This window comes from Myotis myotis, unplaced genomic scaffold (assembly GCF_014108235.1).
Source record: "Myotis myotis isolate mMyoMyo1 unplaced genomic scaffold, mMyoMyo1.p scaffold_m19_p_10, whole genome shotgun sequence".
Taxonomy (NCBI): Eukaryota; Metazoa; Chordata; class Mammalia; order Chiroptera; family Vespertilionidae; genus Myotis; species Myotis myotis.
Window position 1 is genome coordinate 1,288,717 of NW_023416314.1, and position 12,312 is coordinate 1,301,028.

The following is a 12,312-nucleotide window of genomic DNA, read 5'->3' on the forward strand; positions in this document are numbered from 1 at the left end:
AACCCAGGGTCCGTAACAACCGACCGAACACTGGAAGTCAGTCCTGCAGTCACTGTGGGTGCAGCGACCCAGCACTGACTGCTGAGGAGGCTGTGGATCAGGCCCGAGAGAGGCCCGGAGAGAGAGGCAGGGTCTGATCTGCAGCCTCCATGGCAGCTGTTGATCAGCCGTTGCCTCTCTCTTTCTCTCTGGGCTTTGCCAGCAGCCGCGTCTGGCGTCTGTTTCTCTCCGGGCCTCCGACTGGGCTGCTGATCAGCCCTGCCTCTCTGATCAGGCCCCGAGATAGGCCTAGAGACGCTGACTGGCATAGAAACCCACCAATCAGAACCAAATTGGCCAGCAGGGGAGGGCAGTTGGGAGCAATCAGGCTGGCAGGCAGAGGCAGTTAGGGGCGATCAGGCAGGCAGGCAGGTCAGCGGTTAGGAGCCATCGGTCCCAGATTGCGAGAGAGATGTCTGACTGCCAGTTTTGGCCTGATCTCCCTAAACCGGCAGTCGGACATCCTCCAAGGGGTCCCTGATTGAAGAAGGTGCAGGCTGGTCTGAGGGAACTCCCCCCCCCCCCCCGACCCCATGCATGAATTTCATACACTGGGCCACTAGTATATATATAAAAAGTAGAACCACTGATTTTCAGGAACGTTTTACCATTTTCCCCTGTAGAAGCACGTTTACTCCTCAATCAACACGTGGGAGGTGACCAAGGAAGAAGAACCAAGTGACAGATCAGAGGCCACCTACATGACCATGGTGAGGAGGGGCTGGGTGTCTGGAGGCAGAGGACCTGGGGGGAGGATACAGCTGGGACATGGGGGGGGATACAGCCAGAACCTACATGGGGGGGATACAGCCAGGACCTAGATGGGGGGGATACAGCCGGGACCTGGGGGGAGGATACAGCTGGGACATGGGGGGGGATACAGCCAGAACCTACATGGGGGGGATACAGCCAGGACCTAGATGGGGGGATACAGCCGGGACCTGGGGGGAGGATACAGCTGGGAAATGGGGGGATACAGCCGGGACCCTGGGGGGGGAGATACAGCTGGGACATAGGGGGGAGGATACAGCTGGGAAGTGGGGGGATACAGCCGGGACCCTGGGGTGGAGCTACAGCTGGGACATGGGGGGAGGATACAGCTGGGAAATGGGGGGATACAGCCGGGACCCTGGGGGGGAGATACAGCTGGGACATGGGGGGGGGGAGGATACAGCTGGGAAGTGGGGGGATACAGCTGGGACCCTGGGGTGGAGCTACAGCTGGGACATGGGGGGAGGATACAGCTGGGAAATGGGGGGATACAGCCGGGACCTAGATGGGGGAGATACAGCTGGGACATGGGGGGAGGATACAGCTGGGAAATGGGGGGATACAGCCGGGACCCTGGGGGGGACATACAGCTGGGACCTGGGGGGAGGATACAGCTGGGACATGGGGGGGATACAGCCGGGACCTAGATGGGGGGGATACAGCCGGGACCTGGGGGGAGGATATAGCTGGGACATGGGGGGGATACAGCCAGGACCTGGCAGGAGGATATAGCTGGGACCCTGGGGGGAGGATATGGAGGAGGAGATGGCCAGGACCTGGCGGTGTGGGATACAGCCAGGACCTGGGGGGGAGCTGCTGAGGGCAGAGTCTTATAAGCGGCAGGAAAGTCAGACGCTGAAGCTCTGCTGGATAGAGGAGTCATTCCAAGGTGCCTTCTCGCCCAGCCTTGAGTACGAGGGGCATGAAGGCCAGAGGTGGTGGATTTTAGGGGTGAAGAGGAATTTCAGTGTGGGGTGACAGGGTGCCTCTGCCCCATCAGTAGGGCCTGACAAAGAGAGCACCATGGGTCCTTGCTTAGGTCCTATGTCAGGTTGAATACACCCCAATGAAGGGGCACCGTTGATCCTTGGACAGCGCTGCTGTAAGGGCAGACTCGCAGATGGCGGGCAGGCACACAGCCTGTGGGCTGGGCAGACGGGAGGGTCTAGGGGGTGGGGGATTGAGGGAAGAGAAGAGAACTCATGGCTATGGACAGCAGTGTGGCGGTGGCTGGGGAGGGGGTGAAGATGGAGGAGGGCAGAGGGGGGCCCCTCCCAGCTCCTAGATTCCTTCACTCTGAGAGGGACTTCTTACCCATCGGCCTCACCTAACTGCCGGGAGGGCTGCACACTGGATCCCATAGCATCACGAGGAGCTGGTTCCTTCTCGCTCTTGGCTCAGTTCCCCAGGGAAGCGTAGCAGCTGGAGGAGGCACCTGGCTGTAGGGAGCGGGGCAGGACAGAGGGTGAGCGGCAGGACAGGCTGCTTGTGGACTAATCATAGGCCCAGGCCCCAGGGAGTGCAGGCTCCGCTGTGCGGCTGATGGCTCGTGCGCTTCCTGCTGACCGGGGCTGAGGACACATGACTCCCCGTGGCCACAGGCCGGGAGGCTCTCCAGGGACGCGAGGTCGGGGCCTGGCCTGGTGCCTACGGCTGGAACAGTAGCTCCTCTCTGGAGCCGCAGTCGGACATAGTCACCCCCCTCGGCCATCACTGCCCTGTGACCTGCCGTGTGGTCTGCAGGGACCTCCGGCCCAGCCGCCCTGAGACCTGCCCCGCGGGTTCACAGAGGCTGTGGGAGGAGGTGGGTGCGAGTTGTCTTCGAAGCTCCCTGCCCAGGTTCAGTGGTAGGTGCTTCTAATTTATTCTTTTATTTTTACTTTTTTATTTTTATTTTTTACTTTTTTATTTTTACTTTTATCACCTGAGGATATTTTTCCATTGACTTTTAGAAAGAGTGGAAGGGAGAGAGAGAGACAGAGAAACACCAATGGATTGGCTGCCTCCTGATGCCCCTGAGCAGGGCCGGGAGCCTGCGACTGAGGTGTGTGCCCTTGACTGGAATCGAACCGGGGACCCTTCAGTCTACAGGCCGATGCTCTATCCACTGAGCACAACTGGCTGGAGCGGTGCTTATAATTTAAACTCTGCGGGAAATAGCACCTCTGTCCTCTTAAAATGGGCCGCCAACTCCCGGGCAGTCAGGGCTGGTCAGGTTATTGTACAACACCCTGCGCCAATGAAATAAGCTCGGGGCGGACTCCGCCTGCAGGGCAGGGGGCAGGGGTAACACAGAACCTTTGATTTTGTTGTTGAGTTGATGTAAACGAAGGGGCCCCATACCGGGTCCCTTTCTCAGCTTGTACAGCAAAGTGGCTAAGATCACAGCTTTGGAGCTGGGCTGACCCACAGGTCCAAATCCTGACTCTGACTTAGAAGCGAGGTGACCTTGGGCAGGTAACTTAGCATCTCTGAGCCTCAGTTTTCTCATCCTTAAAATGGGAATAATATTACCTACTTCCCCGGTGGGGGCCGGATGGGCGGAAAGAGCTCCGTACAGGGTGACTGTTCGGATTGAAATACGTTTCACATATTGCTTTCTGCTCTTTCCCTCCCTTCCCTGCAGCACCCAGTGTGGCCTTCAGCACTGAATTACCCGCCTGAGAAAAAGTGGGCCGAGGGAGTGCCCCAAACAGGGCGAGCCTTTTAAGAAGAGTCCCCTCACCTTCCCGAGGCAGAGGCGCCCCTGTGCGGCCTGTCCCTGTGCCAGCCATGCAGACCGCCCCCCCTCCCCCCAGCTGTCCTGCCTCCCTGGCCAGCCAGAGGCTGAAGATGGCCACAGACGTGGGCCCTCTGGAGCGGACCCTGGCTGAGCTGCCCCAGCTCACCAAGCACCCCATCTGATCCATCCCTCAGGCTGAATGTGATCCTGGGAAGAATCACAGGGAAACCCAACCCGAATGTTTCCTGTGACACACCCCTAAATAAATGTGACCTGGGATGCCATCCTGTCGTCGTCCCCTGGCTGGGGCGAGAGGCGTGGAACCATGAGTCAGCCGAGGGGACTGAGAAAGCTTTAGAGGGTTGGAAGTGGGGTATGAATACACCTCTAAAATGTAAGCCAGCGCTTCTTTAAAACACACACACACACACACACACACACACACACACACACACATAATTGATTTTAGAGAGGAAGTGAGAGGGGGAAAGAGAGAATCATCGATGGGCTGCCTTCTGTAGGCCCACACTGGGGATCAAGCCCACAACTGGGCATGTGCCCTGACTGGAAATTGAACCCTGACCTCCTGGTTCATAGGTTGATGCCCAGCCACTGAGCCACGCCAGCTGGGCACACCAGTGCTTCTTAACTTGGGCTGGGTGCAAAGTGGCTGGTGGCTCTGCGGAGCCTCACAGAGGCCCCCGAAAGTCCCGGGTGGAGCGTGGACATTTCTCTCTTTCAGAAGCGACGCCCGCAGGTTGCCAAGGTAAGTAGCCATCGACTTAACTGTTGGTCTGAAATGCGTGCGAGGTCCCTATACCTTCTGGTTACCATTACAAGATTCACTATGGTTAGTTTTTAAAATCTCTGGTTCTGAGCTCCGATTTCTAGCCTGGGCTCAGCTCACGTCTCCTCTCGCCTCCTGTGGGCCCCTCCTCGTCCTCTGTCTCCCGTCCTTCCCTTGGGCTGTCAGGGCAGGTGAAGAGGCCGTCATGCTTCTCTGCTTCTGGTACAAGTTCGAGTGGAGCTACCTTTTTCAAAGCGTCCTCTAACTCTAACCATCAGCACCCTCTCATCACCACCCACAAGTAGCGCCTCTCTTTCCCACTGTTCTGGGGTTTCCACTTGGAGGCCTCTTCTTGCTCTTGCTCAGCCAGGGACAAGGGTCATTAAATACTGTCTCCTTGCCCCGGCCAGGGCGTCGGCCTGCCGCCCGCAGGCCTGGGTTGGATTCTGACCGGTCTCGCGTACCTCGGTTGCAGGTTCCTGGTCAGGGCTCGCGAAGGAGGCAACCAATTGATGTGTTACCCTCACATCGATGTTTCTCTCTGTCTTTCCCTCTCTCTCCCACTCTCCCTAAAAATCAATGGAAAAATATTCTCAGGTGAGGATTACAAAAAATAAAAAATATTGTCTTCTTACCTTAAACTCTAAATGAAGACAGTGCCAATGGTTTCACTATGTGCATTGCAGGCAATACCCTGTCCAGGACTTACCAGCGGGGACACATGTGACACGAGGAAGTGGCTTCCTTTCTGGGCTGTTAAGCAATGTGTTGTCCTGGGCTAGGTGGCCCTTTTCTACTTCCTCAAACCCTGGCTGCGTAGGGTTAGGTGGGGGGACGGTGGTTTCGCAACTGCTGCTCTGGGTCAAAGAGAGTAGCTGGGGCGAGAGCTGGCGGGTGGCCGAGCAGCTCCCACAGGCCCTGCCTGTGCGCACACCCTCCAGGGTCTGACTTGCCCAGATTTGAATTTGATTCTTTCAAGGCTTGGCTTTTATCCTGGGCTCAGCAGCTGTCACTGAGGGGGGAGAAGGAGGAAGCCCACTCCCCATCCTACCTCCCCACGAACCTTCCTCTTGTCCCAGGACGGAGTCCCGGGTGAGAGGAAGTCCGCGGCTCTCAGAAACGAGCCTTGCCTAAAACCCATCTCCCTCCGGGGCCGAGAGGAAGACCTGCTTACCCCTGCGTGCCTTCTCCTGAGATTGTCTGTCACACGCAGGAGCCTGGAGGCCTAGGCGCAGGGAATGGGCTTCGTGGTCCAATGAGCCTAGTTCGAATCCTGCTCTCTATTCAGCATTGCAGCGTTTACTTCAACTCTCTGAGGCTGCTCCCTACACTGGCAATGGGGACGCAGGCATTCTGGGGGGACTACACGAGGGCCCTTGGGGACAGTGCTGGTCCGAGCCTCCACCGTTCTGGTGTAGTTTCCCCGGGGGTTGGGGGGGGGGGGTGTTTCTTCTGCTGACTCAGTCCCCATCTCTCATTCATTTTTAAATTTTTTATTAAAAATATATATTTTTATTGATTTCAGAGAGGAAGGGAGAGGGAGAGAGAAACATAAATGATGAGAGAGAGTTATCCATCGGCTGCCTCCTGCAGGCCCCACACTGGGGCTCGAGCCCCAACACAGGCGTGTGCCCTGCCCGGGAGTAGGACGGTGACCTCCTGGCTCACAAGTGGACGCTCAGCCACTGCACCACGCGGGCTGGGACCTCACTCACGTTTTATTCTTTGTGCAGGAAGCTCTTTAACCCCAAATACCCAAGTTCCTCTTCCCTGGAGAGAGAGAGGTAGGAGCTGAGCTCAGCAGGAGGCTGCTGGAGGCGGAGCAGCTGGGCCTCCTGTGGTAGGACCTGCAGCATCAGGCTTCTACATGAATTTGCGGTATTTTAAGTTCCTAGAAGCACACAGGCCTTTGCTAATAGAAAGCAGCCTAAAGATGGAGAGGGTGGGGCTGCCCATAAACAATGAAGAATCCAGCCCTGGCCTGGTTGGCTCAGTGGTTGGAGGGTCAGCCTGCGGACTGAAGGGTTGCGGCTTTGATTCTGGTCAAGGGCACGTACCTGGCTGCAGGTTTGATCCCGAGCACCGGTTGGGGCGCGTGCAGGAGGCAACCGGCCGATGCATCTCTCACATCGACGTTTCTCTCTGTCTCTCCCCCTCTCTTCCACTCTCGCTAAAAATCGATGGGAAATATTCTCGCGTGAGGATCATGAAGAGTCTAGTAGCACCAGAGTTTGGCCGCCGCCGCCGCCAGCCCTGCAGGCTTTCGCTGCTCGCTGCCACCCCACTCTTTTTTCCCTTTGCCTGGTCAGTGTGCTGACATATCAGCATTAACCTTTTTTTAAAAAAAGTTTTTTGTTTTATTTAATTAATTTATTTTAAAATTTATTTTGGTTAATCTTCACCGAGGATGTTTTTCCTTGATTTCTAGAGAGAGTGAAAGGGAGAGGGAGAGACAGAGAGAGAGAGACACCGATGTGAGAGAGACACATCAATTGGTTGCCTCCTGGACCGAGGAACCTGCAACCAAAGTACGTGCTCTTGACCAGAATCGAACCTGGGACCCCTCAGTCCGAGGGCCGATGTGCTATCCACTGAGCCAAATCAGCTAGGGCTACATTAGCCTTTTTTTTTTTTTTAATATATATATATTTTTTATTTTATTGATTTTTTTACAGAGTACAGAGAGGAAGGGAGAAAGACAGTTAGAAACATCGATGAGAGAGAAACATCGATCAGCTGCCTCCCGCACATCTCCCACCGGGGATGTGCCCGCAGCCCAGGCACATGCCCTTGACCGGAATCGAACCTGGGACCCTTCAGTCCGCAGGCCGACGCTCTATCCACTGAGCCAAACCAGTTTTGGCTACATTAGCCTTTAAACACAGAAACACACACTCACACAAACCCCACTGTGTGTGTGTGTGTGTGTGTGTGTGTGTGTGTGCGCGCGGCAGGGGTCAGGCAGCTGCTGAATCAGCTCAGTGACTTAGACCCAAAGCACCATAGGTTGCAAATTCTCTCCCACGACACCAGCGGCCCTCTCACTAGGGATAAACCCAGTTTCCCAGGACGACCGACCAGTCCCAGCCAGTGAGTTTGCAAATGTGGTCTGGTCTTCCGCAAGGGGTCAGGCAGTCGTTACCACTTCTGTAAAACCAACTCGCAAGATGTCTCTTCTCTCTTATAAAGTGAGGGAACTCGCATTTTCTCAGAAAGCAAAGGCCTTCGTGTGAGAGCCACTGTGGCGTGCTGTCGGGAACCTTCGGAGCGCCTGCCTGAGCCCCACCTCGGTGCCTGCGCCTCCTGGAGGCAGGTGCGGTCCTGTCGGCCCGGCCGCCCCTTCCTCTGCTTTCGTGGCAGGAATCTTATTTTTAAAAAATATATGTTTTTATTGATTTCAGAGAGGAAGGGAGAGGGAGAGGGAGAAACATGAATGATGAGAGAGAATCATTGATTGGCTGCCTGCTGCACGCCTCACACTGGGGATCTAGCCCGCAACCTGGGCATATGCCCTTGATGGGAATCAAACCCAGGACCCTTCAGTCCACTGGCTGATGCTCCATCTACTGAGCCACACCAGCCAGGGCCATGGCAGGAATCTTCTGATACAAACACCTGTGTCTTTCCTGCTCCTGTGCCTGTGCTCTTGGTGCCCCTGCCTGGATTGCCCTTCCCTCCTGCTAGCCATCAGCATGCCTTCAGGGGTGGCTGAGTCCTGCCCGCCGGGCCCAGCTCCTGCTCTCACATCTTCTGGATGTTTCTGCTTTCCGGAGTGCATCTTCTCAGGCTCTCTAGTTATTTTTATGGGATGAGGCTGTAATCTCTCACAGAGCTCCTAAGCTCTTGGAGACCTATGTCGGGTCAGCAGGGACCCCTTGGGGACAATCTGTCCTTGAACAGTTCCCAGGGCCGGAGAGGCCCCGCGTGCCCAGGAGCCGCACCTGCTCCCACCTGGACCACCTGTGCGAGGCTGCGTGAGGCCAGGCTGGCGGGGGGGTGCCTTTCTCTGGATGTAAAACAGGCATTTGTTCATGCGCATCTGCTGGGGGACCAGGCCAGGCCCAGCACGGGCTCAGAACTTTAAGACCCTGTCCTCACAGAGCTCAGTCTGCCTGGGAGATGGGAGTGTCAACAAAGAGGGCAGTACTCTCCGCTGGTCGGCACGGGCGCGAGAAATGCCAGGAGCGCCTGTGCCCGTCCTTGGCAATGGGCTGTGCCCCTCGCTCTGTGGGGAGCTTAGGCCTTTGTCTCCCCATCTGGACTGGGAGCTCTCGGGGGTGAGCTGTGGCTCACTCGTTGCTGGGTCTCCAGTTTCTAGCTGGGTGCCTGGCACGTCCGGGGCATTAAATAGATATTTGAGTTTGTTGGACGAGGGACTTGATAAACAAATGCATGAGTGTGCCCAGTGTCACAGGAGCAAAGAGAGAAGAGGTAAGTAGAAGACGGGAAGTTGGTGACTCTGCAGCAGATACTTCAAGGAAAACTAGGAGTTAGTTGAGCAAGAGAGTGTTACCGGGAACCCCGGGTGGGCTCCGGCCGCTTGTCGCTGTGCCCACTCATGAAGTCAGGCTTGAATCATATGAGGCGTTTACTGGGGCCAGCCAACCAAGAGGACAGGGCGCCTACAAGCACCAAATCCTGCCTTCCCGCAAGGCACAGGGGGCAGGATTATATAGGGGAAGGGGCTGGAGTGAGGAGCACAGCCACGTGCAGGCCGGGGGGCCCACAGATGTCAGCTATCGTAATTAGTCATCAGGCGATGAGATGATGTTGAGATGATGGTTTGACTCCTGACCCTGACCCCGCTTATCGGTTCTGCTTGGTGGGTTCACAGCTGAGTCACCTCCCTAATTGCTTCCCAAAGGTTTGGAAAAGGAAACTTTAAGAAAAACTTACCCCCCCTACCTATCTAATAAAAGAGAAACATGGTAATTAGCGTACGACGGCTACCCTTCCCATTGACTAATCAGGGAAATATGCAAATTAACTGCCAGCCAAGATGGCGGCTGGCAGCCAGGCAGCTGGAAGCTAACATGAGGCTTGCTTGCTTCAGTGACGGAGGACTCCAACGTTCCCCACCTGCCACTGCAGGCCTCTGAGCTGCAACTCTAAGCAACTATATTACAAATATAGAAGCTAAACAAAACCCCAGAAACCTGCTTTAGTCTGTCGGGCTTCAGCCAGCAGGATCTCAACATTGTTTCAAATACAGAAGGTAAACAAAGGCCAGAAAACTGCTTTCAGCAGCGGAGGCCTAAGAGCTGGAGCCAAGCCTCAAAGCTAAAGCTGGCCCAGAATAAAAAAGAAAAAGAAAAAAAGGAGCAGTTGGGAGCTTCAGTCACTCGACAGCCTGAAAACAGCCCTCAGCCCCTCACCCAGACTGACCAGGCACCCCAGTGGGGACCCCCACCCTGAAGGGTGTGTGACCAGCTGCAAACAGCCATCATCCCCTCACCCAGGCTGGCCAGGCACCCCAGTGGGGACCCCCACCCTGATCCAGGACACCCTTAAGGGCAAACCAGGCAGCCCCACCCATGCACCAGGCCTCTATCCTATATAGTAAAAGGGTAATATGCCTCCCAGTACCGGGATCAGTGGAGCTGAGAGGCCTCCCGGCACCGGGATCAGCGTGACACGGATCGCCCTGCGGCTCTGTGTGTGACAGGGTGCGGCGCCCAACCCGGCCCCCCCCACCCCCCCACGGGCCCTGCTCTCTGTGTGACAGGGTAGAGCCATAACCTCCCCATCGGCCCTGCCCTGAGTGTGAGAGTGGCGGCGCCCCAACCTCCTGATCAGCCCTGCTCTGTGCCTGATACTGGGGAGCTCCCCAACCCCCTGATCGCCCTGTGGCTCTGTGTGTGACAGGGTGGGGTGCCCCAACCCCCCCCCGCCCCCCCATGGGCCCTGCTCTGTGTGTGACAGGGTAGAGCCATAACCTCCCGATCAGCCCTGCCCTGAGTGTGAGAGTGGCGGTGCCCCAACCCCCTGATTGGCCCTGCTCTGTGGGTGATAGAGGGCGGCACCCCAACCCCCTCCCCCCCCCACGGGCCCTGCTCTGTGTGTGACAGGGTAGAGCCATAACCTCCCGATCAGCCCTGCCCTGAGTGTGACAGTGGCGGCGCCCCAACCCCCTCATCAGCCCTGCTCTGTGGGTGATAGAGGGCGGCGCCCCAACTCCCTGATTGGCCCTGCTCTGTGTGTGACGGGGTGGCGCCGCAACCTCCCCATCGACCCTGCCTTGAGTGTGACAGGGGGCAGTGCCCCAACCCCCCAATCAGCCCTACCCTGAGCGTGACTGAGGGTGGCATCGCAACCTCCTGATCCACCCTGCTCTGTGCATGACAGGGGGCGGTGCCCCAACTCCCCAATCGGCCCTGCTCTGAGCCCGACCAGGGGCTGCACCTAGGGATTGGGCCTGCCCTCTGCCACCCAGGAGCAGGCCTAAGCCAGCAGGTCATTATCTCCCGAGGGGTCCCAGACTGGGAAAGGGCACAGGCCGGGCTGAGGGACACCCCCATCACCTCCCCCCCCCCCCACCGAGTGCACAAATTTTTGTACACCGGGCCTCTAGTCCTATATAATAAAGAGCTAACATGCTAATCAGACTGGACAGTGGAAGGACCTTCCTAACAACCAGTGGGTGGGGGGTGGGGCCACAGCCGAGGCTGTGAAAGCCTACCCTTGCACGAATTTTGTGCACTGGGGCTCTAGTCCATATATAAGAAACTTAAGCCCTCAGTCACATAAGTATATGTGTTCTAAGATCTAAATAATATGATTACGTTTCAGATTAATTCAGATGCTCTATCTACCAGGTTAGAGGTGCCCCTATGGAGGGGAGGTGTTCCTGGAGGAGGGGCTGCCGAGACACAGACACCAGAGGTGAAGCCCCATGTGGGTGAGAGAACCTCCCCTGGAATGGGATGGTCGGGACGGCGTGGGCCAGAGAGGAGAGGGGAGCGGCCGAGCCCCGCCAGCCGCCAAGCCCTGGTGTCCTGAGCCAGGGCGGTGTTTGCAGGTCCCCGAGGCCAGCATTTACCCCTCAGCTTGCTCCTGCTCACCAGCCCCGTTCCTCCAACCCCCAAACCCGGCCGCTTGCTCCGGGCTGCAGACCTTTTCATAGTCGCTGAAGGCAATACTTCTCGGACTTCATTGTGCTCAGGCGTAACCTGGAGCTCTTGTTAGAAATGAAGATTCCGATGGTTGGGCCTGAGCTGGGCTCTGTGCGTCGAGCTGGGGACCGCGCTCTGAGAAGTGAGGCTCGAAGCCCAGTGCAGCGAGGCAGGCTCTCTCTGCCTCCGAAGGCCGACAGCCATCTTCCTCTGGGTTACGTGTAAGACCGCTTCTCCCAGCAGAGCAGGTACCTGAGTGTCATCTGGTAAAATCTGCAGGATGTGTGGTACTTGGTAGAAATGCAGCCCATTTTGGTACTGGTGTTTCATTCTGCAAAGTAACTGACTTCTTGCTCCCTGGGTTTCATGAGTTCCTGGGAAGATCTCCTCTTCCGGGGCAAAGGGCATCCGGAGGCTCAAGTGAGCGGTGGTGGTGGTGGGGAGGGGTGGTTCTGGGGAGCCCTCCTCTGCGTGACACCGTGAGGGACCTCGCCCCTGATTCAGCACCTCCTGACCCTTCTGTTGTACATCACACACCTGGTTTCTCTTGGTCAAATACTGAATGGAAGCAGAGGGAACTTCTGGATGCACTTCTTTTTTCTTTTTCAAATTAAAAAATGTTTTTATTGACTTTAGAGAGAGAGGAAGGGAGAGGGAGAGAGACATCAATTGGCTGCCTGCTGCATGCTCCCTGCTGGGCATCAAGCCTGCAGCCTGGGCATGTGGCCTGACCAGGAATGGAACCAGCAACTGGTGCACAGGATGATGCTCAGCCAGCTGAGCCACACCCTGACCAGGGTTGGACCCACTTCTTATCTCAAATGTCCCCAAATGGAAGCTCCTGGACCCAGTGTGAGACCAAGTGAGCAGGAGAAGTGGCT

At 56.6% G+C, this 12,312-nt stretch overlaps 1 protein-coding gene across 9 annotated transcripts in view; it reads left to right on the forward strand.

Moving 5' to 3' along the window:
* The window catches only part of LOC118664243 (junctional adhesion molecule-like), a 62,200-nt gene extending 58,384 nt beyond the window's left edge, over positions 1–3,816 (forward strand). For all 9 annotated transcript variants that reach the window (XM_036324147.1, XM_036324148.1, XM_036324153.1 and 6 more), the window contains 2 exons: positions 663–749; positions 3,437–3,816. In XM_036324147.1, coding sequence (XP_036180040.1) covers positions 663–749; positions 3,437–3,520 — 171 coding nt within the window. In that variant the 3' untranslated portion in view covers positions 3,521–3,816. The remainder of the gene's footprint in view (positions 1–662; positions 750–3,436) is intronic.
* The last annotated feature ends 8,496 nt before the right edge of the window (positions 3,817–12,312 follow it).